Source organism: Grus americana, chromosome 10 (assembly GCF_028858705.1).
Source record: "Grus americana isolate bGruAme1 chromosome 10, bGruAme1.mat, whole genome shotgun sequence".
Taxonomy (NCBI): Eukaryota; Metazoa; Chordata; class Aves; order Gruiformes; family Gruidae; genus Grus; species Grus americana.
Window position 1 is genome coordinate 24,127,401 of NC_072861.1, and position 27,288 is coordinate 24,154,688.

Consider the following 27,288-nt stretch of genomic DNA (forward strand, 5'->3'; position numbering starts at 1 on the left):
CACCACCACCGACACCAGCACCGGCACGCACCCAACCACACCCCCCCGACCCACACCCCTGCACACAGACACCCACGCACGGGTGGGCACGGACACTCATACACCTCCCACTCCCGCACACACGCACATACCCCACGCTCACGGCCCGGCACGCACACGGACACACGCCCCCCCCCGCAGGCGGGCAGGGACACGCACCCACCCACCCCCCCCCCGCACACCGACACCCCCGCCCCGCCGCTCCCCGCACCCACCCGGGGGCGGACGCGCCGCCCTCCCCCCCCCCCCCCGCGCCCTCCTCCCCACGCAGCCCCGGCGAGGCCGGGCGGGCAGCAGCGGGCAGCGCCGGGCAGCAGCGGGCAGCAGCGGCGGGTGACGCAGCCGCCGGAGCGCACAGAAGGGACGATGCGAGCGGGGGCGCCGGGGCGGCCGGAGGGGTAACGAGCCAGCGGGCACCGGCACCCGGGCGCGGGGAAGCGGGCAGCGCCAGCGGGCACCGGCGCGGGGAAGCGGGCAGCAGGCAGGTAACGGCGGGGCGGTGGGCGCCCCCCCCATCAGCACCTCGGACAGGGGCCGGCGGCAGCGGGTCCGCCCCGGAGGGGGGGGGGGGGTGGCACCTCCCCCGGGGTCCCCGTTCTCCCCCCGGTGTCTCTACAGCCCCGCGGCCGAGCGTGCCCGGGCGCCGGACCCCGCGGAGCCCCGGCGGGCAGCGGGAAGGGACGAGGCGGCGCTGGGGCTGGACCCGCCGGCGGCCCCGCGGAGCGGGGAGGAGATGGAGGTGAGAGCCGTCAGGGGAGCAACTTGAAAGCGAGCCCGAGGGGAGGGGGCCGTGGGGTCCTCACGGCTCCGGGGAGGGGGTGACACCGCTTGTGCCTTTGAGGGGGCTGGGGGCGATGCCCCCGGTGCGAGCACTTAGAGCGGGTCCCAGAGCTGCAGGATCCACGCGCGCTCCGGGGCACGAAGGGCAGAGCAGCTTGTGCGCACCATGGGGGAGGCTTTTGGGGGGACCTGGGGAGCACAGGCTGCTCCGGAGCGAACCGGGCAGGCTCAGACAGGCCCCGCGCAGGTGGGGGTGCTCCAGGGGAGGGCTGAGGAGTGAAAATTGCTGCTCACAGCTGGACAGGCAGCAAAGGGCAAGGAGAGCGTGGGGCAAGCAGGGGGCAGGGCCCCTGGACACGCTGGCTCAAGGTCTGTTTCTGTGCCTCTGCGATGTTCCCGCGGTGCTGGGCATCTGCTGGTCCACCCAGCGCAGCTCTGAGCTGCTACCTCTGCCCACCAGGTCTCAGAGCTGCAGGGGACGGGTGTCATTCCTCAAGGACACAGGCAGTAGGACCACAAGGCACTCGGGTTGCGTAGCGTGGCTGTGAGCGATGCACAGGAGCCTTACGCCGCTGAATTTCCCGTAGCCAGCCCATGCCGGGCAGCGGCAGGGAAGCACTTGCCAGCAGAGACGATGCCTGTTGATCCTCCTGAGCCAGTCCTGCTGCAGACTGCTGTGGGGGAAGCTGCTCTTACAGCACTCTCCTACACAAGTGGCTCACACCACAATTAAGCAGCATGGGGTTACAGACAGCATGACCGCAGCTGCTTAACATTTCCTTCAGCAGTGAAGAAGCAAAGATCGTGGCTCCAGCCCAAGAAGACATGGGAGATGCTCACACTGTCTCCAGCGGGCTCTGTTACAGCTCGAGGGATCTAGAAGATGCAGTGGAAACCATCTCGGCATCAGGACCATTCTGATTTCTCTGGGACTTGGGGAAATCAGCTGCATCCAGGCAAATGTCAGCATGGCTTCTGGGGAAGCAGAGCTGGAGAAGAGGAAGGCAAGATGAACTGAGACATATCACCAGGCAGCAGCAAGAGCAGAGCTGCTCTGCAAGGGGAGACGAGCCGTAAGCTGAGGGTGACAGGCTGGGACAAGACCTCGTCAGCCGGGCAGGGACGAGTCAGTGACAGGTCCCATCAACAGCGATCATCAGACCAAGGCAAGGTGGCAACTCGGGTCCCAGGTCAACAGGGGAAGTCCAGTGAACGAGTCTGGTCTGACAGGGCTGGATGGAGCCTCAGCCACCTTCATAGCTAAGCCAGGCCTGGGGAGCTGGGCAGCATCTAAATAGAGCCCCCGCCCAGGGGCAGAGGTGGGGGGTTCAGGTGGGGCTGGTCAGTGCACTCAGGGCCCTGACATGTCTTCTGGCACGCCTAGACCAGAGGAAGGCCAGAGGCTCCGTGGCCGATAGAGAGAAATACGGTACATCCCGAGGCAAGATTTAACGGTTGGACTTGATGATCCTAAAGGTCTTTTCCAACCAAAATGATTCTGTGATTCCATGATTGAGAGCGGGCCAATACCCTAAAGTAAACGCATGGTACAGCCTGGCACAGCAGGGCTGAGGCATCTCCCAGCGCACAAAGATCAGCTCCTTCTCCCCAGGAGACGCCGAGGAGAACAAGCCTTTGCTCCCGCTGCCGCTCACCTGCCTCGCACCCCGGGCACCCCCACGGGCAGCAGGAGTGGCCACGGGCAGAGAGGGAGGGGGGCGTGGAGCAGCGGCGAGTGTGACACCCTCGGGAAGGCAGGGCGGGGGCGAGAGCCAGGGCTGAGGAGGAAGCCTCACCTCTCCTTTGTGGTTGCTTCCACAGCCGCCAGCTGACGCTGCCTTCGCCCACCAGTAAGCACCAGCCAGTGCCATGGATGAGGGGACGGAGCTGGAGATGGGGGGAAACTCCCTCCTGAAGGCAGTGTGGCTCGGCCGGCTCCGGCTGACCCGGCTGCTGCTGGAAGGGGGGGCTTACATCAACGAGAGCAACGAGAAAGGGGAGACCGCCCTGATGGTGGCCTGCATCACCAAGCACGTCGACCAGCAGAGCATTAACAAGGCCAAGATGGTGAAGTACCTGCTGGACAACAGAGCCGACCCCAACATCCAGGACAAGTCTGGGAAAACAGCCCTCATGCACGCCTGCATCCACGGCGCCGGGGGAGACGTGGTGACCCTGCTGCTGGAGAACGGGGCGGACCCCAGCCTGGAGGACCACTCGGGAGCATCAGCTCTGGTCCACGCCATCAACGCCGATGACAAGGACGTGCTGCAGCACCTCCTGAACGCCTGCAAGGCCAAAGGGAAGGAGGTGATCATTATCACCATGGACAAATCTGCCTCCGGCACCAAGACCACCAAGCAGTACCTGAACGTTCCCCCCTCGCTGGAGTTCAAGGAGAGGGCATCCCCCGAGGCGTGCACAGCACCCTCCAGCGCACACCTGAAAACACCCATCTCAGCACCTTCCCCCGCTGAGAAGGAGAGCGGCATCTTCAGCCCGCACCCGTCGCACCCCGGGGACAGCCCCTCTGCCAGATCTGCCGACGAGCCCCCCTCCCCAGGCCAGAGAGCCGGTGCGGCCAGGAGAGCCCGCCTGCCCCAGCTGAAGCGGCTGCGGTCAGAGCCGTGGGGTCTGGTCGCACCCTCGGTGCTGGCGGCCTCCACGTACCGCGACGACACGCGGGTCTGCGTGGATGACGAGGTGATCATGGGCATCGGCGACCTCTCGCTCTCCAAAAAGGCTCCCCTCACCCGGAGCAGCAGCAGCAAGAGCAGGGACCCCTCTCTCTTCCCCCCGGTAGACGAGCAGGCTCTGCGGGCACCGCCAGCCCCTGGGCTGCTGGCGAGAAAAGCGGCCTACGAGAAGAGCCAGGCTGGCCACCAGCGCCTGCCCCGAAGGAGCACCGTCCCCGAAGTGCCGGAGAGCGTCAGCTTCGCTGCCGCCGGCTCGGCTGCGGCGATGGATGCGCTGCACTGGCAGAGGCTGGGCGCCGAGCACTACGACTGCGACCCCCAGCTCTCCGGCATCCCCAGCCCGGCCGAGGCGGGGAAGGTGCCATCGGAGAGGAGGAAACTCAGCGGGTCCCACCTGGCCTTGCTGGACGGCTCGCGGGAGTCCCTGGACAGCATCGCCGGCACATCGCCCGGGACCGTCCGGCGCCGACCACCCGGTTTGCTGGAGAGGCGAGGGTCTGGGACCCTGCTGCTGGACCACATCTCCCACAAAAGGCCGGGATATCTGCCCCCCCTGAACGTGAACCCCAACCCCCCGATCCCCGACATTGGCTCCGCCAGCAAAACCTCCTCCCTGCTTGCTGCTGGCTTGAAGTCCCTGGTACCCATCGCTCCCAGCTCGCCCAGACGGGGCGACTTGAGAGCCAAAAGGAAGCTCCTCCGGAGACACTCCATGCAAGCGGAGCAGATGCGGCAGCTCTCCGATTTCGAGGAAATAGTGGCCCAGTAGCCGTGTCACCGTTTCTTTCCCAGGAAAGTTACCGAACAGTGCTGGCCCTGCAAAAACGTGACAGTTCCCGCAGAGAGCGGTCACCTGGCTCCGGGGAAGCGCTGGTGGCCACGGGGTCAGACCTGCGCCCAGGGGGTGAATCGGGAGGTTCCTGCTCCCACTCGCCAGAGCTGTAAGGAGAGCGCGGGCGTCCAGCCCAAACGGCTGACGTCTCTCTTGTTGTCTTCATTCACTCCTGGACTTCTCCCCAGGAGCGACTACCTGAGAGATCGATCCCAGACCATCTGAGATCGTCAGGCTTCGCACAAAGGCTCCTGCCTGTGGTTCACTCATTCTGCATTATTTACAATCCACTTTTCTTCCGTCCCGCTCGTTCCAACACAGAAACCCGTCTGGAGCCCCACGCCATGGGGCTGATGTGTTCGTGAAGTGCCTACCAGGAAGGAAAGGACCTTAACGCTGCCTGAGGTTGGAAGAGCAGAAATACCCCTCCCTAGGAATTGAATGTATTGGTACCCTCACTGTGCTGGAGAGGGAGACAATTCTCCACCTCAGAGATTTCCGAGCGCTTTGAAACTCCAGAGGCTGAGCTAAACCCGTTACTGCTGCAACCCAGTGCCTTCGGTGGGCCCAGATCGGGAACCAGTTTGTCCCTGTCTCTGAAGCGACCAAGGTTCAGGGGCATTTCCCACCACACTGAGCAACTGCAAGCGCTGAATTCCTGGGCAGGGAGCACTCCCAGCTTGTCTGCGTGGGAAGCTTCTGCCAAGGATGGGGAGCAAGGATGCCAAGTTGCCAAGGATGGCACGTGGTGAGCGTCAGGGGTTGGTCCCGGCAGGGGAAAGCTGCCGGCGCAGCACCGCAGCCAGGACACCTCTCTCCTGCTGACCCTGATGCTACAACGGAAACCCGGCCCATGGCCCTGTGCCGCTGACTCGGCGAGCGTTCCGGGTCCGCAGCCTACCCCGAACGTTGTGCCACTCGTCTGAGCCCAAGCGAGAACAACTCCCGTGGGTTTACTCAATGAATCTCACGTGTCCTGACGCCCGCTCCATGGGCAGCGTCGCTTTGACAAGCAAGTGGCCGCAGTCTCGCCCCGGGCTGGTGTCGGATTCTGCCCTTGCCTTGATCAGCCCAGCACACACTTCCGTCCGTCCGTCCTGCCGGAACGGCTGGTGACCAGCCGGTTCCTTGCCTGGGCATTACCCATCTTTTTTTCAGGCTGATGGAAAATTTCGCACGGTTTCTGCACAAAGCAGTACTGCGTTTTGGTTTTAACTGCACAGGAACGTTCTCTGAAAGTGCATTTGAGATTTAAATATGCTATTTAGAGCAAAGGCGGGCTTATATTTTTAGAGCCTTAAAGTTTATACTTTCTGTAGGCCAAATGTCTTATAGATTGAATTTCGGGCATATTTTCCCTATAACAATGACGTTTGTGTTATAGAGCGTTTGTATTTTAGAGCGTGGAATTTTAAATCCTGTAGTTCACCTTTTCTGTTCATTTCTAAATATTCCGATATTTCGCATTTACCTTTTTTTAAGCGACATTTGTCGCCTTCAGCCCGCGATCGGAGACGGCGGTGCCTGCAGAGCGCAGGTCACCTGCGTTCGGCGCATTGGGCCGGGGAACGTGAGCAGCGCTTCTCTCCGGGAATGTTTTAATGCATTTATTTAAGTGCGTGCGCGTGTAGGTGTACGCAGGCAGGTGCTGGAGGATGATGTCAGGTAACAGCACGGACTCTTATGTCGGCACCGCGTTAATAAAGAGCTCAGCGTCGGCCCGACAGCCACCGGCCGGGGTCCCGCGGTACCGGCCGGGCTCCGCTGCAGCCGCCCGGGGACCCGGCCCCGCAGGCGGGAGGTGCCGCAACCCGGGGCCGCCCCCAGCGGAAGCGCTGCCGGTGCCGGTGCCGGGCGGGCGCCACGTCAGGCGGGGCGGGGCGGGGAGCGGGCGGCGGGCCGGGGCCCGGAACGCGGGCCGGGATGCGGGCAGGAGCGCGGGCAGGGATGCGGGCAGGGATGCGGGCGCTGGCGCTGGCGGGGCTGCTGTGCGCGCTGCGGGCCGGCGGCACCGAGCTGACCTTCGAGCTGCCCGACAGCGACAAGCAGTGCTTCCACCAGGAGCTGGAGCGCGGCCTCAAGTTCACGCTGGACTACCAGGTACCACCCTGCCCGCGCCCCTGCCCGCACCCCTGCCCACGCTTGTGCTCGTCGTCCTCTGCCCGCACCCCTGCCCGTGCTCCCCTACCCGTGCCTCGCCTGTCCCCCCTGCCCGTGCCCCTGCGCTGCCCCGCAGAGCAGCAGGCAGGGCTGCAGCCGCACCTCTCCCGTGCCCCCCCGGCTGTCCCTGTGCTGCCCTGGGAGCCCTTCCCAGCCCCGGCCCCGTGCCCAGCAGCGCCCACCTCGGAGCCGGTACCAGGATGTGCCCGTGGTGGCCACAGGAGCCCCTGAGCCGGCCATCGCAGCTGGCTTGGGCTGTCCCCCTGTCCGGGCACCCCACCTGAGCTGCAGGCACTGTGGGGCACAGCTTCCCCCGGGGCTCCCCCAGCCTGGGCCCCCGTCCCGTGGCGGGCAGCCGTGGGCACGGTGCCTGCTTGCTGAGGGCACGGCCATGCACACAGGCATGGGGCCGGGCAGAGCTGCTCCCTCCGGGGCGGGAGGCTCTTGCCACGTGGTTCGGCAGGTGCTGCCTTGGTGTCCTTGCACAGGTGATCACCGGGGGACACTATGATGTGGACTGCTACGTGGAGGACCCCAACGGCAGGACAATCTACAAGGAGACCAAGAAGCAGTACGACAGCTTCCCGCATCACACCGAAGTCAAGGGCGTCTACACCTTCTGCTTCAGCAATGAGTTCTCCACTTTCTCCCACAAAACGGTCTACTTCGACTTCCAGGTGGGCGACGAGCCACCGATCCTGCCCGACATGAGCAACCGCGTCACCGCCCTGACGCAGGTGGGTCATCGCATGCTGGTGCAGGAGGAACGTCCTGCTGCAGCCCCCACTTGCGGCCAAACGGCCACATGGGATGGCGGTTGGGAGCTCATCCCTCTTCCCCTCTGCTAAATGCAGAAGTCCCAACCACCAGCCAACCGCCCCGCCACGTGCAGGCCACGTCCTCCTTCCAGCGGCACAGACAGAGAGTGAGGGGGGTTGCTCCAGGTCTGAACCTTCCCCGGCCTCAGCACCCCGTTTCCATCCCGCACAAGGGCAGCACAGCAAGGCTTTTCCACCCCTTGGCGTGAGCCCACAGGGGTGGCTGCTCCCCCAGACCCTGCCCTTGGCCCCCAGCACCTCGGCGGGGCTCTCGGTTGTGCCCTGGTGCTCACAGCAGGCTCCCTCCACCAAACAGTCTCCAGCGTTGCCCCTTCGAGCAGAACCGCTCTCGGGTCGGGGTGGCAGAGACCCAGCAGCACATGGCGCTGCTGTCCTGCTCTCCGGTCCCCCAGCACGGTCCTCAGCTCCCTCGGCCGCGAGCCCCGGGCCCGAGCTGTGCTGCATCAGGACCAACGGAGCGCGCTTGTCTCCCCAGATGGAGTCCGCCTGTGTCACCATCCACGAGGCTCTGAACGCAGTGATCGACTCCCAGACTCACTACCGCCTGCGGGAAGCGCAGGACCGGAGCAGGGCCGAGGAGCTCAACAGCCGGGTCTCGTACTGGTCGGTCGGGGAAACCCTCATCCTCTTTGTGGTCAGCATTGGGCAGGTGATGCTGCTCAAAAGCTTCTTCACCGAGAAGAGACCCGGCAGCGGTGGGGCCGGCACCTAGAGCCACAGCCACTCCATGGCCAAACTGGGGGGGGGAGCGGGCCGGCGGCGTTCTGGGTCACGCTCTGCCTCCCTTTTCTGCAGGTGCCGCTGTGGGGAGGTGGCTGGGGGGGAGCAGGGGATGACGTGATGCTGCTGAGCCAGGTGGAAAATGGTCACCCAAGCACGGGCATCCCCCAGCCAGTCCCCCCAGCATCACCTCCCGCTTTGCCTTCGCCTGCCCTGCGGCCCCGTCCCCTCACCCAACCGGTCTATCCCCGCTTGCCAGCTCCACTGGGGAAGCGGGTGGGCATGCTGGTGGGGTTTGGCATCAACGCTCTGGCCCCTTGTCCGATGCCTGGTGCACCCTCAGAGCCCGATGTGACTGCAAGGTGCAGCCCGGCATCCAGCAAGGCCACGCGCTGCCCGCGCAGCAGGGCACGAGCTCTGCCCAGGCTGCCGAGGGGCTGGGGCGACGCTGACCCACCGAGCACCCACCTCCTGAGCACTCCTGCACCGAGCCAAGTGCAGGGCCCCTTTGTTCCCCGGGGCAGGCAGGACGCTCCCCCGCAGCGGGCAGGGTGCTCCCTGCAGCAGGGCCAAAGCCAGCAGCAGCATCCCAGGAGCCACTGGTTCAAAAATGGGGGCGAGGTTTCAGCAGGGGCTTTTCGCTTGGTGATTTCCTTTGCTTTGCAAGCCCCCCCCTCCTCACAGCGAAGCATTTCCCAGGCCCTTCTCTGCCGCAGGACCGAGCGGCGTGCCCATACAAGATGGTGTTTTCATACTTGTGCGAGCCCATGCCTGGGGCTTGGCCCCACCACGTGTCCCACCGTGCCCAGCAGACAGCGGGAGCAAGCACAGCTCTGCTCCACCTGCACCAAGGAAGCCCCATCCCTGTCCCAGCAGCAGCGAGGACCCCCCGCACCCATGGGGGACTGTGGCCCCATTCCCTGGAGCCCCACAAAACAGAGACACACACCCACCCCCCCCCAAGAACCCCTGGGAGACCACCCTGTGCGAGAGCCCTGGGGAGGCCAGCGTGCCGGCCACCGCCGCCAGCCCCTGAGCGGGCGTGGGATCGCTCCTCTGGAGCCGGAGCAGCACCACTGGTGTTCTACTTTGCCACTTCGTAATAAACCCCTGCGACCGTGGTTCGCGCTGCTGTTATTGGGCACCGCTCCCAGGTGTGGCCATGGCCGAGCTGGCTGGCCCTGCCTGCAACAGGCCCTGCCTGTTCCTGCCTCGTGGGGACTCGGCCCCCCACTGCTCTGCAGACAGGCTCGGCGCTGCCGGGGTGATGCCGGGCTCCCCCCGGCCCTCAGCAGAGCACTGTCCAAGAGGAAACGTTTCGGTGCGTGCAGCCATTCACCGCAGCCCTGCCCTGCTGCCGGCAGCCACCCGCTGGCATTGCTCCCGGTGCACGGGCAGGGCTCAGACCAGCTGCTCTGGGACGCGGGGGGAGCGAGGGGTCCAGGCACCCCCAGCCCCTGCTCGAGGTGTGGGGCTGCAGCCCCCTCCCCAGCCTCTCCCGGCCCCCGTGGCCGCTGCAGCTCCCGCGGCAGCGCTGGCCTTGGGGCAGTTGCCACGCAGCCGGGAGCAGCGGGGCCCCGTGCCTCGCAACGACCTTCGGCAGGAGCCAAGAGCTCCTGTTTCGAGCGGAGCCACGGGTGGGTGCGAGGCTGCCGCAGGCAGCGCGGCACCCTGGGACTGCAGCCAGCTCGGTGCCGCCAGCGGGGACCAGCCCCGCGCCCCACCGGGGCTGGGAGCCCCACGGGGGACAAACAGCCCCAGCAGCTGCTGCAGAGAGGGCAGCACCCTGCCCTGGCCAACCTGTGGGGTGCCCTCGGAGCTGCCTGGGGTGCCCTGGGGCCCCTGAGAGCACCCACGGTGGGGCAGGAGCAGCCGCCCCAGGGGCCAGCGGGTCAGGGCTCCCACCCAGCCCATCCCTGGTCCCCAGCTCTGGGGACCCTGGCCCAGGTTGCAGCCAGGGACACAGCACAGGAGGTGGCCGTGGGACGCTTTATTGCTGGGCTGGGCTCTGCTCCAGCAGCTGCACAGAGCTTGACAGGCGCAGAGGGGGAAGAGGGGACCGGGGGGCACCCATGCCAGCCCCGCCACCCACAGAGGCGTTCTGGGGCCTGGGAAGAGAGCAGTAGTGACCCCATCCCTGCCAGACCCATCCTGCCCTCACTGTCCTGCCACGGGTCCCCTCCTGCCCACAGCCTCGGTGCCTGCTGAGCACCCCAGGGTGTCCCCGTGGGCGCGGGGCCATGCCCGGCTCACAGGGAGCTGCTCTGGCGGGACCCAGCCCCAGCGGGCAGCCCTGGCCCAGCAGGCACCCGCTGCTCCCGCACCCCCGGGATGCCCCGTTTGGGTGGCAGGGAGGAGGCCGAGCAGCGGAAGGAGCCGGTGGCCGGGGAGGGTGGCTGGGGCTTGGGGCGCTGCCTGCAGGGGCAGCCCCAGCCCCGCCGGAAGGGGATGGTGAAGAGCCCGTAGGTGATGGGGTCCAGGCAGGCGTTGAAGAGGCCGAAGATGAAGAGGATGTGTGTGAGGGCCGGTGAGACCCTCTTCTCCATGGCCCGCGGGCAGAACCAGTACCACAGCCCCAGCAGGTAGTAGGGGGTCCAGCAGAGGATGAAGGAGGAGACGATGACCAGGCTCATCTTCAGCATGCGCAGCCGTGCCCGCGGGATGTTGTTCCTGGAGCATCGCAGCGACACGTCCCGGGAGGAGACTGGGGGGGGCATGGCCCATGAGTGGGGGACGCTTAGCAGCCCGGCTGGGACAGGGACCCCATGCCCTGAGGGAGGGCTGGGGGCTCCCCGCACAGCCCCAGCCAGGGTTCCCCCCTGCACCCTCCATCCCAGGGTCCCTGCGAAGCCCCCTGGGCATGGGATCATGGCAGCGCAGTGCCCAGGCACTCACAGAGGCTGGAGCCCATGCGCCGGGAGATCTCCAGGAGGATGCGTGTGTAGCAGCAGACCATGATGAGCAGCGGCAGCAGGAAGAGGCAGGTGAAGCCGAGCATGTTGTAGAGGGTCTCGTGCCAGGGCTGGGGGAAGCTGCCCCGCGTGGTGCACTGGGTGAAGTTGTGCGGGGGTCGGAGGGTGACCGTGTGGAAGAGGAACAGCTAGAGGCAGAACAGAGGGGGCAGCGGGGTGACAGGGGCTCCACACCTCCCGAAGGCAGGGCACCAAGGTCCCGAGGCAGGGACCACGGGACCCACAGGGTCAGACCCTGCCCCTGGGACTGGGACCCACAGTCTCCCCTGCACCAGCTCCGCTCCCGTGGGGGGCCGGGGCACACGGTGGGGAGGGGGAGCAGAGCTGGGTGGAGGGGGCACGCTGCCACAGCCCCTCCTTTGCTGCCCGGCTCAGCTGCCTCTTCCCCAAGCCCCCTCCATCCCCATCCCGCAGGGCTCGTGGCAGCACCAGCCCTGGGAGCATCCCCAGCCGGCACAGCCAGGCACCCTGGGAGCTGGCACAGGGGCCGGGCGAGCATCTGCCATGGGGCACGGGGCCGGAGAGGAGCCCCGGGGATGGGTACCTGCGGCACCGAGAGCCCCGCGCTGAGGAGCCAGGCGACGTAGAGCATGATGCGGTTCCTTCTCCGGGCACGGGTGATGGCCAGCGGGCGCAGGATGGCGGCCTGCCGGTCCAGGCTGATGACGACGGTGACAAAGGCGGAGGCGTACATGGCCAGCAGCCGGAGGTACATGAGGAGGCGGCAGGCCAGGTCACCCGCCCGCCACTGCAGTGTGATGTTCCAGACGGCATCCAGCGGCATCACCGCCACCGTCACCAGCAGGTCAGCGGCGGCCAGGTGCAGCAGCAGCAGGCGGATGTGGGAGCGCCGGCCGCCCCGCCGGCCCCCCGCCGCCCGCAGCACCGCCAGGTTGCAGCCGGCAGAGAGGGCGAAGAGGGTGAAGGTGACGGCCACGCGGGCCTGGGCAGCGGGGGAGAAGGTGGGCAGCCGGAGGGGCTCCTCATCGCCCTCAGCTCCGGGGCTCCAGGCACAGCCCCGCTCGGGGGGGGGCAGGCTGCTGGCGCTGGCATTCCCTGCTGCAGGGTCTGGGTCTGGCTGGCCCCTTCCTGCCGCGACAGGCAGACAGGCAGCGGCAGCGTCCCTGAGGGGCCCTGGGGTGGGGGCTCCAGGGGGGACAGCGTAGGAGGTCCCGTCCCCTGGAGCCCTGCTCCCTGCCCAGGGCCGGGGTGCCTGCGCCAGGACCCCCACCCCAGCTCACTGTGTTCCCACCTTCAGCTGCTCTCTGCATCCCCGCTGCTCTTCCAGAGCCCCCAGCAGCCCCCGGAGCCCCCCACCCCACCCCCCACAGAGCTACGGGGGTCCTTGGCACCACGCAGGGCAGGAGGAGACGATCTCAGCTGACCCCAACGCACCGCCTATCCCAGGCCATTCCTGCTGCCCATCCATCCCCCCCCCAGAGCATCCCTTGTGGTCCTGCGCGGGGACAGAGACCCTCCCAGCCCGATGCCAGAGCTCCCGAGGGACCAAGCGCCCCACTCCCCCCACCCACCTCACCTCCAGCCAGGGTGTCCTGCCCAGCACCGCCCAGCCGGGCCATGTCAGGGCTGCTGTTCACGCACTGCTGCGTCTCGGTGCTGAGGGCTCCCGCATCCGCGCCGTGCCCGGTGGCAGCGAGCTGGCGGGGGCCAGCGAAAGCACTTGGCCACAGGGCAGGTACCACTGTCGCCCCGGCGCCTGCAGCCAGCTCCGTGCCTGCCGCTGGGCCTCGCTCAGCAGGCGGGCGGTGGGATGCCCTTGGTAGCTCAGGTTGCTCCTTGACGTAGCCAGCCCGCTTGGAACGGCTTGGTCCTTCACCCCACACCACCCACCCACACAGACACGTAAGCGTGCACGGCGCTCACACACACACACACACACACACACACAAATGCACACTTCTGTCGATGCACACATGCATGTACATGTGCACACACAGCTCTGTCCTGAGATCTGAGTCCCTCTACCCCCCACCCGCAGGCAGGCAGCTCTGTCCCACGCTGCGCAGCCTCATCCCAAATTCCATCCTGACAGCGCAGGGGCCCCGCTCGGCACCTTCCTGCCCCAGGAAACCCGCCCGGGTCAGCGCCCACCCGGGGCAGGGCGGTGGGTGCCCGAGGCGGCGGGGCCAGGGAGCTGGGCGAGGAGCCGGGCAGAGGGAGCTGCCCCGCCGCCGGGGGAGGGAGAAGGGGGAGGGACCCTCACCAGCCCCCAGCCCCGAGCCCCCAGCCCGGGTGGGTGCTGCAGCCTGCCCTCCCGGGGCCGGCACTGCTGCTGCCAGGGCTGGGCATCGGGGTGCACCCGGAGCCGTGGCTGTCCCCACGGCCGGAGCGCGTCCCCAAGTCCCCTGAGCCCCGGAGCTGCAGCCGGGGGGGGGGGGGGCAGGGGGGCTGCTTTGCATCTCAAAGGCTTCGTCTCCCCGGCAGAGGGAATTAACGTTATTAGCAAGTCATTTCACAGATAAGTGGGGCTCATTAGCCCTGCATTGCCCCAGCCCCAGAGCCCCCGGCGCATTAGCACCCGGCTGTCAGGCCCCACCAGCGTCTCCGTAACGGCCTCTCCGGACCCGGCCGGGGGCAGAGGGGCCCCAGCTGCAGCCCCCCCCCCCCCGCACTCCCCTCCGCCCACGGGGTCTCCAGCCCGATGGGGGCACCCGAGCCCTTGCCCTGTTGCTGGACCCCAAATGCCCACGTTTAACCCCGCGCTGTGGGGGCTCTCACGGGCACCCGGCATGGCCCCAGGGCCGCATCCGGAGGGTGCTGGTGACCCCCACCCGTCCCCGGCCCGTGTCGCTCCCGATCCCTCCCAGCGATGGCTTTCCCAGCTGCTGTCCCGCCGCCCTGCAGCCGCCTGCAGCGGACCGGGCCGGGGTTCCTGCCCACGCCTGCGGGACTTTCACACGGTGACACGCGGGGGGGGGACGGGACACGCAAGGGTTTATTTATGTACAGTCGCAGCCGCCCCAGCACGTCCAGCTCAGCTCCAGGCTCACACAAGGGGCGGCTCGTCCCTCCTCCCTCCTCCCAGCCGTCCGAGGGGACACACGCGTCCCCCGAGCTGCGGCGTCCGGACGGTGCGTGGTGGGGCCGCCGGGCAGCGGGGGCTGGTCCGGGTCAGTCCTGGGGCTGCGGCGGGAGCAGAGCCTCCAAGAGAGAGAGCAGGTCCGCGGAGAGTTCCTGCGGGAAGCAGAGGGTGGGTGAGACGGTGACCGGCCAGGGCCGGGGGCTCGGGGGGAGCAGGAACGGGGGCTGACAGAGCCCACCCGCCAGGAGCGGTCCCGGGCAGGGACAGGCAGGACCGTGGCCTCAGGCCTGGCCCGGCTGATGGGACCCCAACAACAGTCAAGCTGAGGGATCCACATGCACCCGCTGGCGGAGGGGGGGGGTACACCTCTCCGTTCCCACCCCCAGGGAAGGCCGCTGTTACCCCAACACCAGTCCCCGCGGTTTTGGAGCGCACTGGGGGGGGGGCTGAGCCCTGCCCCGTGCCAGCCCCATGCTGGGGGCCCCTAGGCTCACCCCGATCCCTGGCAGCGCACGTACCTGGGTGACCGTCCCTGCATCCACGAACTCCGGCAGCATCAGCCCCGCGTCCAGGAGGGGGTCGCCGGGGAGGTCCGGGGGGGCCCCTGCCCCTGCGCAGTGAGGGGGGGACAGCCAGGAGGACGCGTTGGAGACGACAGCCCCGTGCAGCTCCGGGGGGGTCCCCGCTGCAGGGATGTAGGGAGGCGACTCCCAGGCCCCCGTCCCCACGTCGGGAGCCCCAAGCACCTCTGGGGGGGTCCCCGCAGCGGGGCCATAGCGGGGTGACCCCCAGCCCCCTGTCCCCGTTCCAGCAACCCCGTGCAGCTCCGGGGGGGTCCCCGCCACGGGAGGTGACCCCCAGCCCACAGTGCCAGGGGGCGAAGCATCCCGCGGGGGCGGCGGGCGCAGGCGGGGCTCCGGGGGCTGGCAGCACCCCAGGCCCTGGGGGCAGAGGGGGCAGTGCCGGGGGGCCGCCCCCCGCCGCCGGGCCAGCGCCTCCTCGCTGAGCCCCAGCAGGGCCGAGAGGTGGGCGATGTAGCGGATGGCGAGGCGCAGGGTCTCGATCTTGGTCAGGCTCTGCCCCGCGGGTGCCAGCGCAGGCGGCAGGTAGTGCCGCAGCCGCAGCAGAGCCTGCGCCAGCCGCCGCATCCGCAGCTTCTCCCGCTCGCTGGCGCTCTGCCGCGGGCCCCCCGAGCCCCGGGCCCCCTTCCTGCCCCCGGGGCCGCCCCGCAGGCGGGGGGCGGCGGGGCCGCGGCAGGGCCCCCGGGCGGCGGCGGGGGACGAGAGGCCGCAGGAGTCGGGCGAGGCTGCGGGCGAGCTGCTGCTGTAGCCCTCGGGGTCCGGGGGTGCGCGGCGGCCCCAGTCCTGCAGCAGGGCCGTGGCGGGGAGCGGGAGGCCGGGGGCTGCCGAGCGGGCCATGGCTGTGGGGGCTCTGTGCCGGCGTCCCGCGGCCGCCCCGGCTTTATGCGGGGCCGGAGGTGTGAAGTGGCACCTTCGTGGCCGGCATCGGCAGCACTTCAAAGGCCGGGGGGGGCCGAGGGCAGCCGGCTTTGAACAGGCGGGTGACGAATTTTACCCCAGCGGTGCGAGGCTGCTCTGTGCTGCCCACCCCCCCCCCCCCCCGGCGGCCCTCACCTCCCCCCCCACCCCCCGGCACCGTCCTGAGGACGCGGCTTGGGCCCCACGCGGGGGCTGCAGCGGGGGCTGCCGTGGGGGCTGCCAAGAGGCTGGCAGTGGGGGTTGTAGCAGGGCCTTCATCGGGGTCCGCCGCAGGGTGGGCTCTGCCGCAGGGTGGGCTCTGCCGCAGGGTGGGCTCTGCCGCAGCAGCGCCAGCTCTGCCTGTCCACGTCCCCCACCACGCCGCGTGGCCCCATCCCGGCAGCAGCGTGGCCCCAGCCGGGCACCCCCGGTTGTTTTGGGACAGCACCGGTGCCCAGCGTGGCTGTGCGGGGCACCGGCCCCCGCGCCCGGTGTCGGGGGGTGCACGGCCCGCCCTCCCGCCGCAGGTCCCCCGCAGCCCCCGCTAATGGCGTTTCACACGCGGCCCCTAATGAGCCCGGCCGCCCGCTGAGCCCGGCGCGGAACCGCGGCCGCAGCCCGGTGCCGGTGGGTGCGGCGGAGAGGCGGCCCGGGCGCGGTGACCCCGCGGGGGGGCCGGGCGGGGCGGGGCTGGGAGGGGCCCCCCCGCCGCGTTCCCAGGCCCCGCAGGTGTCGGTGCCGACGGGTGCGAAGGTTTCCAGGGAAACCCGGCCCCGCCGCGGGAAGGAAAACCCATCAGGGAGCGGGCGGGGGGGCCGGGGCACCGGCATGGCCTCCCCCCCGGCAGCACGGCCCCGCGGTGCCTCGGGATACATGACCCCCCCGTACCGGGTGTGCGCAGCCCCGGGGGTACGGCACTGGGCACGGGACCCCCCCGTACCGGGTGTGCGCAGCCCCCCCTGCGCTGCCAGGCATCGGACACAGAGCTCCAGGCCGGCTGTGGGGCAAAGAGCCAGGCACAGGGCACAGGCCGGCAATGGGGCACAGAGCCGGCTGTGGGGCACAGGCCAGCAATGGGGCACAGAGCCAGCTGTGGGGCACGGAGCCAGCTGTGGGGCAAAGAGTCAGGCACAGGGCACAGGCCGGCTGTGGGGCACAGGCCAGCAATGGGGCACAGAGCCGGGCACAAGGCACAGGCCAGCAGTGGGGCACAGAGCCGGCTGTGGGGCACGGAGCCAGCTGTGGGGCAAAGAGTCAGGCACAGGGCACAGGCCAGCTGTGGGGCACAGAGCCGGCTGTGGGGCACAGGCCAGCAGTGGGGCACAGAGCCAGCAGTGGGGCACAGAGCTGGCTGTGGGGCACAGGCCAGCAATGGGGCACAGAGCCAGCTGTGGGGCACGGAGCCAGCTGTGGGGCAAAGAGTCAGGCACAGGGCACAGGCCGGCTGTGGGGCACAGGCCAGCAATGGGGCACAGAGCCGGGCACAAGGCACAGGCCAGCAGTGGGGCACAGAGCCGGCTGTGGGGAACAGGCCAGCTGTGGGGCACGGAGCCAGCAATGGGGCACAGAGCCAGCTGTGGGGCACGGAGCCAGCAATGGGGCACAGAGCCAGCTGTGGGGCACAGGCCAGCAGTGAGGCACGGAGCCAGCAGTGGGGCACAGAGCTGGCTGTGGGGCACGGAGCCCGGAGTGGGGCACAGAGCCAGGCACAGGGCACAGGCCAGCAGCAGGCGCAGGCCCACCCCCTCCCTGGGGGAGCTTCTGGCAACGGGCGGGTGAGCCGGCGCCTCATTGCTCACGGGCTCGTGTTTCCCAGCGGTCACATGAAGCTTGCTCAGTTTTCCTTGGCAGTACCGTGACACAGAGGTGACGAGATAAATCCTGCTTATCGCTCACCACTGGCTGAGCGCGCCTGCCATCCTCACCGCGCTCACCGGAGCTGGGCGTGCTGCTCGGCCCTGCGGGGACCCTGGGCAGGGGCATCGCCGGCGTTTCAAAGCCCCGTTGTGCGGGTGTCGCAGGGCCCCGGGCATCCAGCGGTGCAGGGGCTGCGGGGACCAGGTGCTCCCCTGCCACCGTCCCTTCCTGCCACCAAGCATGCCATGGCACCCAGCCCCGGTGCTGCTCAGAGCCACGTGCATCCCGAGGCGTCATGCCTGCGGCCCAGCCCCCGGCCGAGCCCTGCTCTCGGTACCCACACCGCCTGCCAGGCACCGTGGGGATGCTGACATCAAAACTGGCATTATCTCCTGCTGACCTTGCAGACATGGCACAAAAGCACCAGGATTAATTGCTGTTAATCTCCCCTGCCCTCTCACTGGAGGAAGTGCTGTGCCACTGCCTCATCCAAGGTCTGACGGTGCTGGTGCCAACCCGGACCCGCAGTACGTCTCCAAGTGCGCAGACGTCTGACACCGTCCCAGAGCCCATCTCCGCGGCTGGGGGCTGCACTGAGGGTCCGGTGGCAGTCTGGTCCTGGGAGTGCAGCAGGGTGCTCTGCGGGATGCTGTGCACCCGATAGCACAGTCTGGGGCACGGCCCCTTCCCCACGCACCCCTTGCTGCTGCCCTGGCCCTGCTCCCCCCCCTTTCCCAGGCCCCCTCCTGGGTCTCATTAGCTGATGAGCTCCTGGGTAATGAGTTCTGCGGCCCTGCTGGGCAGCCGCTTCCCACCTCCCTCTGTGTTTAGACAAGTGCTGGAGCGCGGCTGGGCTGTGACAGCGCTGGTCGTGGGGTCAGAGCCCCTCTGGGGACAGCCCGCACCCCCTCACTCCTTGGGGGAGATGGAGTCCCCCCCCACATCCCTCCTGCCTGCGTTGATGGAGGGTGGGCACAGGGCCGTGGGGTGGACGTGGTGAGGGCACTGGGAGAGCTGCAGGGCCTCCTGACGGTGCCTCTGTTCAAAGCTGGCCAAAGCCCTCCCGAGGCAGTCGGTGCCTGGCTCAGAGCCCTCCACTGAGGGGGTCCCCCTGGGCACTGCTGGGGCCCTCCCCAGGACACCTTGCTGCCCACCTCGGACCCGCCGTCCCTGCTGCGGCCCCTCCCGCGGGTCAGACATCCACAGGGCTCCCGGATGTGCACTCTTGTACCTCCAGCCGGGACGGGGACGGCTGGCAGGGATGGTGCCCAGAGACTGTGCCCAGCCTGGGGCAGAGCACCACAAAAGCATCCCGGCAAACGGCCCTCTGCAGCTGGGAGCGCTGCCTACCCCAGAGCTGGGCGAGCGGCTGCCTCCTCCCGGCTTCTGCTGCGTCCCCCAGCCCGTGTGCGCAGGCAGCATCCCCTGCCCCGGAGCCTCTCCTTAGCACCCCAGCACGGTGCTGCCCGCTGCCTCCGGGCCCCGACCCCAGGTCTGGGGTCTGCAGCAGCTGGACAAGCAGCACAGGGGGCCTCAGGTCCATGCAGACGGGCACAGCCCGGTGGGTCCCCACGAACACGCAGGCTGTGCCTCCAGCTTCTCCAGAGAACGGCAGGAGCTCAGAGAGCCGGGGCTGCATCCCACAGGGTCGGGGAGATGGAGGCAGCACGGCTGGGTGAAGGGACATCGCCCGGGAAGGGAGCAAACCAGATCCCCCAAAGTGCACCAGCCTGGCTGCCGCGTCCCCGCATCCCCCTGCCCCTCAGGGCGGTGGGTTGGAGCTGGGAGCACACCCGGGACCCCCGGCCCTTGGGCTGGGAGCTGTGCAGAGGGCAGGGGAGGTGTGGGGACACCGTTGGGTGTTGGGTTGGCCGCTCAGGGTCCCGGCACGGGAAGGTCAAGTCCCCACTGCCCCCCCGCAGCGCAGCCAGCCCGGCAGAGCCACCGTGCGGGATGGTGCGGGCTCTGGCAGGGCTGGTTGGCGCGTTAGCATCTCTCATGGCCGTGTGAATTGGTCCCTGCACACTTCCCAGCCTCGGGCGGCGCCAATTAAGGGCCGGAGGAGTCAGAACTGACACCTCTGCAAATGGGCCCGGCATTCCCAGGCTCCCGGCCAGCCCCAGCCCGGCTCTGTAGGTTTTGACACCTCCGGGCGGTCACAAAGGTGTCACCTCGCACCCCGGCCCCGCATAAAGCCGGGGCTGCCCGGGCACCCCCAGACGCGGGCGACAGAGCAGACCCCAGCCATGGCCGGACCCCCAGCCCTGCTCCTGCCCCAGGTCCTCCAGCCCCCGGCGGGTCGTGCTCTGCTCCAGGACTGGGCTGGGGCCCTCGCCGATGCTGTTTCCCCAACCCCTTCTGCAAAGCCCCCCAGAACATCCCCGTGTCCCCCACGGGGCCGGCGGCCAGGGTCCGGGGGGCAGCAGGGCAGTAGGGGCGAGCCGGGGCGGTGCGGGGGGCCGGGGGGCCCGCGGCAGAGCGCCAGCGAGCGGGAGAAGCTGCGGATGCGGCGGCTGGCGCAGGCTCTGCTGCGGCTGCGGCACTACCTGCCGCCCGCGCTGGCACCCGCGGGGCAGAGCCTGACCAAGATCGAGACCCTGCGCCTCGCCATCCGCTACATCGCCCACCTCTCGGCCCTGCTGGGGCTCAGCGAGGAGGCGCTGGCCCGGCGGCGGGGGGCGGCCCCCCGGCACTGCCCCCTCTGCCCCCAGGGCCTGGGGTGCTGCCAGCCCCCGGAGCCCCGCCTGCGCCCGCCGCCCCCGCGGGATGCTTCGCCCCCTGGCACTGTGGGCTGGGGGTCACCTCCCGTGGCGGGGACCCCCCCGGAGCTGCACGGGGTTGCTGGAACGGGGACAGGGGCCTGGGGGTCACCCCGCTATGGCCCCGCTGCGGGGACCCCCCCGGAGCTGCACAGGACCCCTGGATCCGTCTCGGGGTCCTGGTTGTCACCGCCATACAGCCTCGGAGCAGTGACCCCGCTGGAGACCCCCCAGGGATGTGCCACAGCCACGGGCACCGGGATGGCTTCCTCCTGCTGCTTGGAGCCTTCAGCCCCCGCCCAGCCTCCCGGGATCGGACTGATGGACACAGGGACCCCCGGGACCCCCGCGCACGGCTCCCGGTTGCCTGTGCACCACCAGGTACGCACGGCCCCCTCCCCAGCCCCTGGTCCCGCACCCACCGCCCCCGCGGGCAGGGGGGCTGGGGGCGAGCCCGAGGACGGGTGGGAAGGGGACGGGGGGGTGGATGGTCCTCAGGGTGCGGGCACGGCTGCACCAGCAAAGCCACCTGCGTGCATGGGCCGGGGGACACGGGGTGAGGTGGAGAGCCAGCCTGGGTGGGGGGCACGGGGTGCGGGGTGGGGGGCACAGTACCGCCCCACGGCCGCTCGCCTGACTCAGCGCTTTCCGCACAGCTCGACAGCCCACCAGCCCCGGACAGGCTTGTCTCTCCGGCCCCCTGTGCAGCCCCCGTCCTGCCCAGCTGCACCCCAGCATGGCACTGGGGGTGGTGGAGCTGATCCTGCACCCCTGGCCGGAGACGCAGCGTGGGGGATGGCGATGTGGCCATGCCACAGAGCCGCGCGGGATCGACACCGCGGAAGGGTCCCTCATTAAAGCTGCCGTGCACCACTGCACCCCGACTCGTTACTGTGAGACCCCGCTCGCTGCACCCCTGGCCCGGGGCACCCCAGAGGCTGGCACCCCCTCCCAAACAGCCAGGCTCTGCCTCTGGGCCAGGGGCTCGGTGCCCCCTCCCAGCCCACCCCACAGCTCGGAGACGTCCCCAGAGCTGGGGTGACGGAGGGACCCACCACCCGGGGGGCTTCCCCAGGCCCACTGACCGCTGGAAGGGCAGCTCCCACCCGCCCGTCAGGTCCTGACCCATCCCTGTGCTCAAACCATCCGGCTCCATCCCTTCGGGGACCTGAGCAGCCCAGGGGGGACGGTCCCCGAGGGGCCAGCTGCCAGCACCCCCCCTCCAGGGCAGCTCAGGGAAGCCATGGCTGCCTCCTGCCCAGACCCCGCAGCGCCGGCCCCGGAGGGGGACCCTGCGGAGGGATCCCGGGCCTGGAGGCAGCGGCCACGGTGGCCACCGCGCAGGGTGTGGGGCCGGGGCCCAGCAGGAGGGCTCGCACGCAGCCGTCAGACGGAGGGGCCGGGGGACTGGCGTCGGCAAAGCCCCCAGAGCCACTTAGCACCAGGCTCCTAACGGCCCCGGGGGTTCTGCGCCCCCGGCCCCCGCCCCCTGCCCACCGCGGGGTCCCGGGCACTTCCTGCCCGCAGCCCCCCAGGCCGCCTCGCAGGGCCGCCCCGTGCCCCCCAGCATCCCGGGCCGCTAGTGAAAGCTGATGTGCAAGAATTTATTTACATTTATTGCACCAGCCTGCAGAGCCCAGTGCCGCCCAGGGCAGCCGAGGGCAGCGGGGCTCCCCCACCAGCACAAAGCCCCCCCCGGCCCGCCTTGCTGCCCATCATACAGGCACCAGGCCCTGCCCCGGGCAGCGGCCCCTGCCCCTCACGAGCAGCGAAGGACCCGGCCGGGCTGGCCCGGGGTGGGGGCTGCGGGAGGGAGCGTTTAGGGCTGGGGGCTGGAGGGCATGGAGTGACCAGAGCTGGGGAGCGCGTGAGGGTCCGGCCCGGCCGCGGGGTGGTGGGCTGCAGGAGCTTCGGGCTCGGCCCCCGCCAGCCCGACCCGTGCCAGCCGGCGCCATGGCCGCGTCAGGACGAGAGCGCGTGGCAGCCGGGGCCGCACGGTTAGCTGGATTCAGTCTCGGCCTTGAACCAGGAGAGCACCGTGTCCTGGTTCTCCTTCACCCAGTTGATGTTGGTGCGGGTCCTCTCCAGCGCCTGCTCCAGCGCCCGCGTCCCCGACCCGAAGCCGATGTCCTGGTTGTCCTCCTTGAACTGCTCCAGCTGTGGGGAGAAGAGGGGCTGGAGCAGGCGTGGGGCACCCCGACAGCACCCCGGCAGCCCCCAGCAGCACCCCGATAGCCCCCAGCAGCACCCCGGCAGCCTGGGACGGGGACAGAAGCTGCCCGGACCCCTGTGCAGATGAGGAGCAGGGGCAGGGGCATGACCCCCCCTCCCTTTGCTGGCAAAGGCTGGCAGCACAGAGCCGTGCCCTGCTCCTGCTGGGGCTGGGGTCCCTGGTGCCCGGTCCCGCGGACCCTGCCAGGGTCCAGCCTCACCTGCTGCAGCTCAAACTCTGTGGAAAACCGCTGGGTCACCGATAAAATCAGCCGGGAGAAGGAGAAGGAACCGCCCCCGTACCTGGGAGAGCAGAGGGACGGCTGAGCTGGGGGTCCCGGGCAGAGCAGCACCTGGGGACGAGGCTTCTCTGACCCCGCACAGCTGGGGGGAAGGGATGGTGCCACCCGCCTTGGGGGGGGCACAGGTAGACGGGGGATGCTGCCTGCCCCAGCCGGCCCCCACAGCCCCCCGCACAGTGCTCACTGGGTGAAGAGCATCCTCCAGTTGCCGCGGATGAAGTCCCAGGCCAAGGGCTGTCCCACCACGTTGCTGGCGATGCTGTTGATGGTGGCGGTGGCATCCTGCTTCCGGATCTTGTTGGGGTCAAGGGTGTACTGCAGGTACCTGGGGGGGACACCGCTGGGTGAGGGGCCGGCAGGGGCAGAGCCGCAGTGCCCGCCCGGGACCCCGCACCCACCGGTTGAGGATCCAGGGATGGGTGCTGCAGGAAAGGGCCGTGCGGAGCTTGTCAGCCTCGGACACGATGGTGGCCTCTTTGAACCTCTCCCAGATGAAGTCCCAGGCCTCCTCCCCGCCCGTGGCCACTATGCTGCAGTAGATGGAGGAGCGCAGGTTCGGGGGGATCCTGCGGGAGAGAAGAGCCGTCTCAGCCGGGAGCCCCTGGTCGTGCCCAGCCCGGCCACCCGCCGGGGCACCCTGGGGACTCACGGGTTGTTGGTGACATTTAGCTGCCACTGGTGGAAGTAGGTGGTGGACAGGTCCTGGCACTCGGCGATGCCGTAGGAGCAGGCTGTGCTGATGGCATTGATCTCGTTGTACCTGGGGAGAGAGGGGCCGCGCAGGGCTGGGGACCAGCACACAGCAGCCAGGCACCAACTGGCCGGTGCCAGTCCGCAAGCGGGGCTATGGCCTCTCCCCGGCACATGCTGGGGTCACCATCCCGGTGCGGTCGGGGAGACCCTGGGGGTCCAGCCCGGCACTGGGGCTGCGGCACTCACTGGTCCATCAGGCCCTCAGGGATGTTGGCCCAGCCATTGGTGATGTTCTTGTAGTAGTAGAAGAGGGGCAGCACCTGTTTCTGTATGTATTTCTGGGGGGCGGGAGGACGGTCAGTGCCCGGCGGCACCGGCAGCAGCCCCCTGCCCAGCTCTGGGTGCAGACCCAGCCCCTCGCCCCCGTTCCCCCGGCACGGGGCTCTGCCGAGTGGCGGGACCCACTGCGGGGCCAGGGTTGGCGGCGGTGGCACCACTCACCGTCATCACCCCGAAGACCTCGCTGCGGTCAAACATCAGCTGGAAGTAATTGAGGTTGTTGAGCGCCGCCTCCCAGGGCATGTACGCCGTCTCATTGCTCAGGAACCGCGTCGTGCTCAAGGCCAAGGTCACGTTGACATACTTGGCCCTGCGAGGGGTGAGAGGGGCGTCAGCTCCCCGGCCCCGCACTGCCCACTCCCAGGGCACCCACCCCACTGGTCCCCCTCGCCCCGGCAGGCGCCCGGGGCAGCCGGCACGGCTCACCTGGCCAGGTTAAAGGCGTCATCGATGATCTGGGCACGGTTGATCATGGGGATGACCTGGGAGGGGGCAGAGTTGGTGTCTCAGGGCAGCCCTGAGTGGGGTGCATGGGGTGTGGGGGTACGTGGGGTGGGGACACGCACCCCGGCCCTGGCCAGCCCCACGTACCTCGTGGTCGTTGGAGAGCTGGCTGAGGAGCTGCTCCCAGTTCTCCTGGTTGTAGTTGACGCGGAAGTACCCGCTGACGTTCAGGTTCAGCAGGAGCCAGCTGGGGCTGTTCACCTTGAACTGGTCATTGGTTTCTGGGAGGGGGAGAGGAGGGTCTGCAGGCCTAGCCCCCACCACCGGTGCCCCCCTGGGGGACCTCGATCTCTGCCAAGGCAGAGGAGGTGGCAGCGAGACCCCCGCTCCCAGCCCGGGCAGGGTGCGCCGTACCTGAGACTTTGGTCAGCCAGTACTGCTCCACAGAGTTCTTGTCTGTCATCCAGGTGATGGGGATGATCCAGGTGTAGCTGTGCCGGGAACAGGCAGGCAGTGGGACCATCCCTCGCCCCCCAGGTCCCCGGCCCCCATGCCGCTGACAGCCCCCCGCCCCACTCACTTGAAGGTGGAGGGTCTCTCCACCTTGGAGGTGGGGTCCAGCAGGAAGTGGCTCTGGTTGATGGTGCCGGTGAGGGTGTTGACGGTCACCACGGGGAAGCCCATCTGCAGCGTCCAGCGGTCCATGATGTTGCTGATGGAGTCGGGCAGCTGGACATTGTTCCTCCCAACAGCCTGCAGGGAGGGCAGCGCCGCCGGTCACCGGTGCCGGGGGGTCTGGGAGGGGCGCGGGGCTCGGCCGGCACTGCACCTCTCACACAGCATGTGGCGGCTGTGTGGCCGGGACCCCGTCCCACCGGCAGCCCGCCAGAGCTGGGGCAGGGGCTGGGGCAGGGGGAGCATCCGGGAGCAACCAGCCCCCTCCTACCTCTTGCAAATGAGACCAGAGGTCCAAGTAGACGGTGTTTCCGTAGGCAAAGGTGTGGAGGTAGGACTGTGGGAGAGCACCAGGAGAGACGGGTGGGCAGCGGCAGGTCCTAGGTGCAGGACACCCGCAGAGCACCCAGGGAGGCTCCTGCCGTGGGCCACCCACCCCGCACCGGGGCTCAGTGCCCCCCGGCACTGGCAGAGCCTCACCTGCAGCCCGTCCTTGAACACGTTCTCGGTGAGGAAGTTGGAGAGCATCCGCAGCACCGACGCTCCCTGCGGAGACGGCAGGTGAGAGACCCCAGGGCGCAGGGCACCCCGCAGCCCACCCCACCGCCCCGGGACCCCTGCGCCCGGTCCCTGCGTGCCTGGGGCACAGGGCTCGCGTGCCCACCTTGCTGTAGGCGATGCTGTCAAAGACCTCGCTGATCTGGGCCGGGGTGTTGATCTCGTCCTCGCGGAAGGAAAGCGGGTGGGAGGTGGTCAGGGCATCCGTCGCCATCACCGTGTACAGCTCATTCAGCACCATCAGGTCTTTCTGCGGGGATGAGCGCCAGCACCCGCCTCAGCCCCGCTTGCACCCTCCTGGCAGTGGGGGCTGCCCCCAGGGGTGCAGGGTGGAGAGAGTGCCCGCACCCCCTGCCTGCACCCCCACCCGCACCCCCTGCCCGCACCCCCTGCCCGCACCCCCACCCGCACCCCTGCCCGCACCCCCGCCCACACCCCCGCCCACACCCCCTGCCCGCACCCCTGCCTGCACCCCCTGCCTGCACCCCCTGCCTGCACCCACACCCACACCCCCTGCCTGCACCCCTGCCTGCACCCCCACCCGCACCCCTGCCTGCACCCCCTGCCTGCACCCCCACCCGCACCCCTGCCCGCACCCCCTGCCCGCACCCCCACCCGCACCCCTGCCTGCACCCCCGCCCACACCCCCTGCCTGTACCCCCTGCCCGCACCCCCTGCCTGCACCCCCTGCCTGCACCCCCTGCCCGCACCCCCTGCCCGCTGGCCCCAGCACTCACGATGTTCCAGGAGGGCTCTGCCGAGTCGGCGCCCAGGTACTCCACGTAGGAGGCGAAACCCTCGTTCAGCCACAGGTCGTTCCACCACTGCAGCGTCACCAGGTTCCCGAACCACTGTGGGGGGGCACAGCACCCCGTCAGCCAGGCCCAGGCAGCTGGCAGGGCAGGCGGGGGGCCCGGCTGGTACCTGGTGGGCCAACTCGTGGGCGATGACGGTCACCACCCGCTCCTTGTTGCTGATGGAGGAGTAGGCTTTGTCGAAGAGCAGCGAGTTCTCCCGGTAGGTCACCAGCCCCCAGTTCTCCATTGCGCCCGCGTTGAAGTCGGGGAGGCCGACCTGGTCTGGGGGACGAAGGGGTCCCGTTGGCACGCCGCTGCTGGGGCGCAGGACTGCCCACCCCCCCTGCAGCTGGCGGCTCCTCCCGGGGACCCGGCAGCCCTGCGGCACCCACCGGACTTGGGCAGCGGGTACGGCGTGTTGTAGTGCCTCTCGAAGAAGTTGAGGATGGGGCCGGTCACCTGGAGCGCATAGTCGCCCTGGCCCTCGGAGATGGCTTTGGGGCGGCCCCAGATGCGGATCTGGAGGGGAGAGACGCGGGGCTCAGGCACCGCCCGGGCTCAGACCCCCGGGGTTCGGGGGTGCACCCCACCCCCAGCCTACCAGCACTTCCTCCGAGGTGTTTTGCACGTTGTCGAACTGGCTGACGATGAAAGCCAGCAGGTAGGTGGACATTTTGGGGGTGGTCTGGAACTCGGTGACGTTCCAGGTCTTCCCGTCGATCTCCTGCTGCCAGGTGTCTGCGGGGAGCGGAGGGAGGGGGGTCAGCCCGCAGCCCTGCCAGGCCCCCAGCCCCCCCCGGGGTCCCCCCCGCCCCACTCACTCTTGGCGGGCATGTTGGAAATAGCGGTGTGGTTGAGGGGGTAGATCAGCGTCACCGTGAAGTTGGCTTTCATGGCCGGCTCGTCGAAGCAGGGGAAGGCTTTCCGCGCGTCGGTCGCCTGCATCTGCGTGGTGGCCACCACCTTCCTGCAGGGAAACCCCGTCAGCGCCCGGCGGCCTCTGCAGGGCTGGCACCCCCCGGTCTCTCCGCTCGCCCCACGCCCTGCCCGCTCCCCGGTCCCCTCCTCGCTGGGGCGGCATGCGGACACAGGGG

General features: G+C 69.2%; 6 protein-coding genes across 13 annotated transcripts in view; 3 read left to right on the forward strand and 3 right to left on the reverse strand.

The window, feature by feature from the left end:
• Nucleotides 1-282: 282 nt before the first annotated feature.
• On the forward strand, nt 283-4,295 carry ANKRD34C (ankyrin repeat domain 34C). Of its 7 annotated transcripts, none has more exons than XM_054837346.1 (4): nt 283-524; nt 658-778; nt 1,280-1,985; nt 2,641-4,295. In XM_054837346.1, the coding sequence occupies exon 4, from the start codon at nt 2,689-2,691 to the stop codon at nt 4,282-4,284; it is 1,596 nt and encodes a 531-aa protein (XP_054693321.1). In that variant the 5' UTR covers nt 283-524; nt 658-778; nt 1,280-1,985; nt 2,641-2,688; the 3' UTR covers nt 4,285-4,295. The 7 variants fall into 7 exon arrangements, with proteins under 7 accessions (XP_054693321.1, XP_054693322.1, XP_054693324.1 ...); XM_054837347.1 differs by having other exon boundaries at nt 283-437; XM_054837349.1 differs by having other exon boundaries at nt 283-437; nt 1,608-1,985.
• A 1,858-nt stretch (nt 4,296-6,153) lies between these two features.
• On the forward strand, nt 6,154-9,187 carry TMED3 (transmembrane p24 trafficking protein 3). Its single transcript, XM_054837354.1, has 3 exons — nt 6,154-6,447; nt 6,996-7,244; nt 7,822-9,187. Exons 1-3 carry the CDS (start codon nt 6,271-6,273, stop codon nt 8,056-8,058), a joined length of 663 nt encoding a protein of 220 aa, XP_054693329.1. The 5' UTR covers nt 6,154-6,270; the 3' UTR covers nt 8,059-9,187.
• A 1,128-nt stretch (nt 9,188-10,315) lies between these two features.
• LOC129210944 (gonadotropin-releasing hormone II receptor-like) lies at nt 10,316-12,618 on the reverse strand. The gene is made up of 4 exons (XM_054837353.1): nt 12,576-12,618; nt 11,583-12,127; nt 10,962-11,166; nt 10,316-10,770 (listed from the first exon to the last, which is right to left on the reverse strand). The coding sequence occupies exons 1-4, from the start codon at nt 12,616-12,618 to the stop codon at nt 10,316-10,318; spliced, it is 1,248 nt and encodes a 415-aa protein (XP_054693328.1).
• A 1,367-nt stretch (nt 12,619-13,985) lies between these two features.
• On the reverse strand, nt 13,986-15,800 carry LOC129210742 (mesoderm posterior protein 1-like). Its single transcript, XM_054836893.1, has 2 exons — nt 14,600-15,800; nt 13,986-14,233 (listed from the first exon to the last, which is right to left on the reverse strand). Exons 1-2 carry the CDS (start codon nt 15,497-15,499, stop codon nt 14,171-14,173), a joined length of 963 nt encoding a protein of 320 aa, XP_054692868.1. The 5' UTR covers nt 15,500-15,800; the 3' UTR covers nt 13,986-14,170.
• Nucleotides 15,801-19,662: 3,862 nt separating this feature from the next.
• LOC129210863 (mesoderm posterior protein 1-like) lies at nt 19,663-20,250 on the forward strand (the record flags this gene model as incomplete). Its single annotated transcript, XM_054837167.1, has 1 exon — nt 19,663-20,250. A coding segment is annotated over exon 1 (588 nt), but the record flags the coding sequence as incomplete, so codon positions are not given.
• A 1,516-nt stretch (nt 20,251-21,766) lies between these two features.
• Nucleotides 21,767-27,288, reverse strand: part of ANPEP (alanyl aminopeptidase, membrane) — a 48,162-nt gene continuing 42,640 nt past the window's right edge. For both annotated transcript variants that reach the window (XM_054836401.1, XM_054836400.1), the window contains 19 exons: nt 27,016-27,161; nt 26,796-26,932; nt 26,587-26,713; nt 26,322-26,476; nt 26,135-26,248; nt 25,504-25,647; nt 25,320-25,385; nt 25,111-25,176; nt 24,745-24,917; nt 24,579-24,655; nt 24,312-24,445; nt 24,147-24,202; nt 23,883-24,030; nt 23,628-23,719; nt 23,338-23,448; nt 23,087-23,254; nt 22,873-23,013; nt 22,608-22,689; nt 21,767-22,332 (listed from right to left, as the gene is read on the reverse strand). In XM_054836401.1, coding sequence (XP_054692376.1) covers nt 22,174-22,332; nt 22,608-22,689; nt 22,873-23,013; nt 23,087-23,254; nt 23,338-23,448; nt 23,628-23,719; nt 23,883-24,030; nt 24,147-24,202; nt 24,312-24,445; nt 24,579-24,655; nt 24,745-24,917; nt 25,111-25,176; nt 25,320-25,385; nt 25,504-25,647; nt 26,135-26,248; nt 26,322-26,476; nt 26,587-26,713; nt 26,796-26,932; nt 27,016-27,161 — 2,296 coding nt within the window. In that variant the 3' untranslated portion in view covers nt 21,767-22,173. The remainder of the gene's footprint in view (nt 22,333-22,607; nt 22,690-22,872; nt 23,014-23,086; nt 23,255-23,337; nt 23,449-23,627; nt 23,720-23,882; nt 24,031-24,146; nt 24,203-24,311; nt 24,446-24,578; nt 24,656-24,744; nt 24,918-25,110; nt 25,177-25,319; nt 25,386-25,503; nt 25,648-26,134; nt 26,249-26,321; nt 26,477-26,586; nt 26,714-26,795; nt 26,933-27,015; nt 27,162-27,288) is intronic.

Coding starts and splice junctions, on each gene's coding strand:
- LOC129210742 (XM_054836893.1), bottom strand. CDS start 15,499: ATGGCCCGCTCGGCAGCCCCCGGCCTCCCGCTCCCCGCCACGGCCCTG. Junction 14,234..14,599: donor ATGCAGGGACGGTCACCCAG/GTACGTGCGCTG, acceptor TGCTTCCCGCAG/GAACTCTCCGCGGACCTGCT.
- LOC129210944 (XM_054837353.1), bottom strand. CDS start 12,618: ATGGCCCGGCTGGGCGGTGCTGGGCAGGACACCCTGGCTGGAG. Junction 12,128..12,575: donor GCAGGACACCCTGGCTGGAG/GTGAGGTGGGTG, acceptor CTGTCGCGGCAG/GAAGGGGCCAGCCAGACCCA. Junction 10,771..10,961: donor GCGCATGGGCTCCAGCCTCT/GTGAGTGCCTGG, acceptor TGCCCCCCCCAG/TCTCCTCCCGGGACGTGTCG.
- ANKRD34C (XM_054837348.1), top strand. CDS start 2,689: ATGGATGAGGGGACGGAGCTGGAGATGGGGGGAAACTCCCTCCTGAAG.
- TMED3 (XM_054837354.1), top strand. CDS start 6,271: ATGCGGGCAGGAGCGCGGGCAGGGATGCGGGCAGGGATGCGGGCGCTG. Junction 6,448..6,995: donor AGTTCACGCTGGACTACCAG/GTACCACCCTGC, acceptor GTCCTTGCACAG/GTGATCACCGGGGGACACTA. Junction 7,245..7,821: donor GCGTCACCGCCCTGACGCAG/GTGGGTCATCGC, acceptor TTGTCTCCCCAG/ATGGAGTCCGCCTGTGTCAC.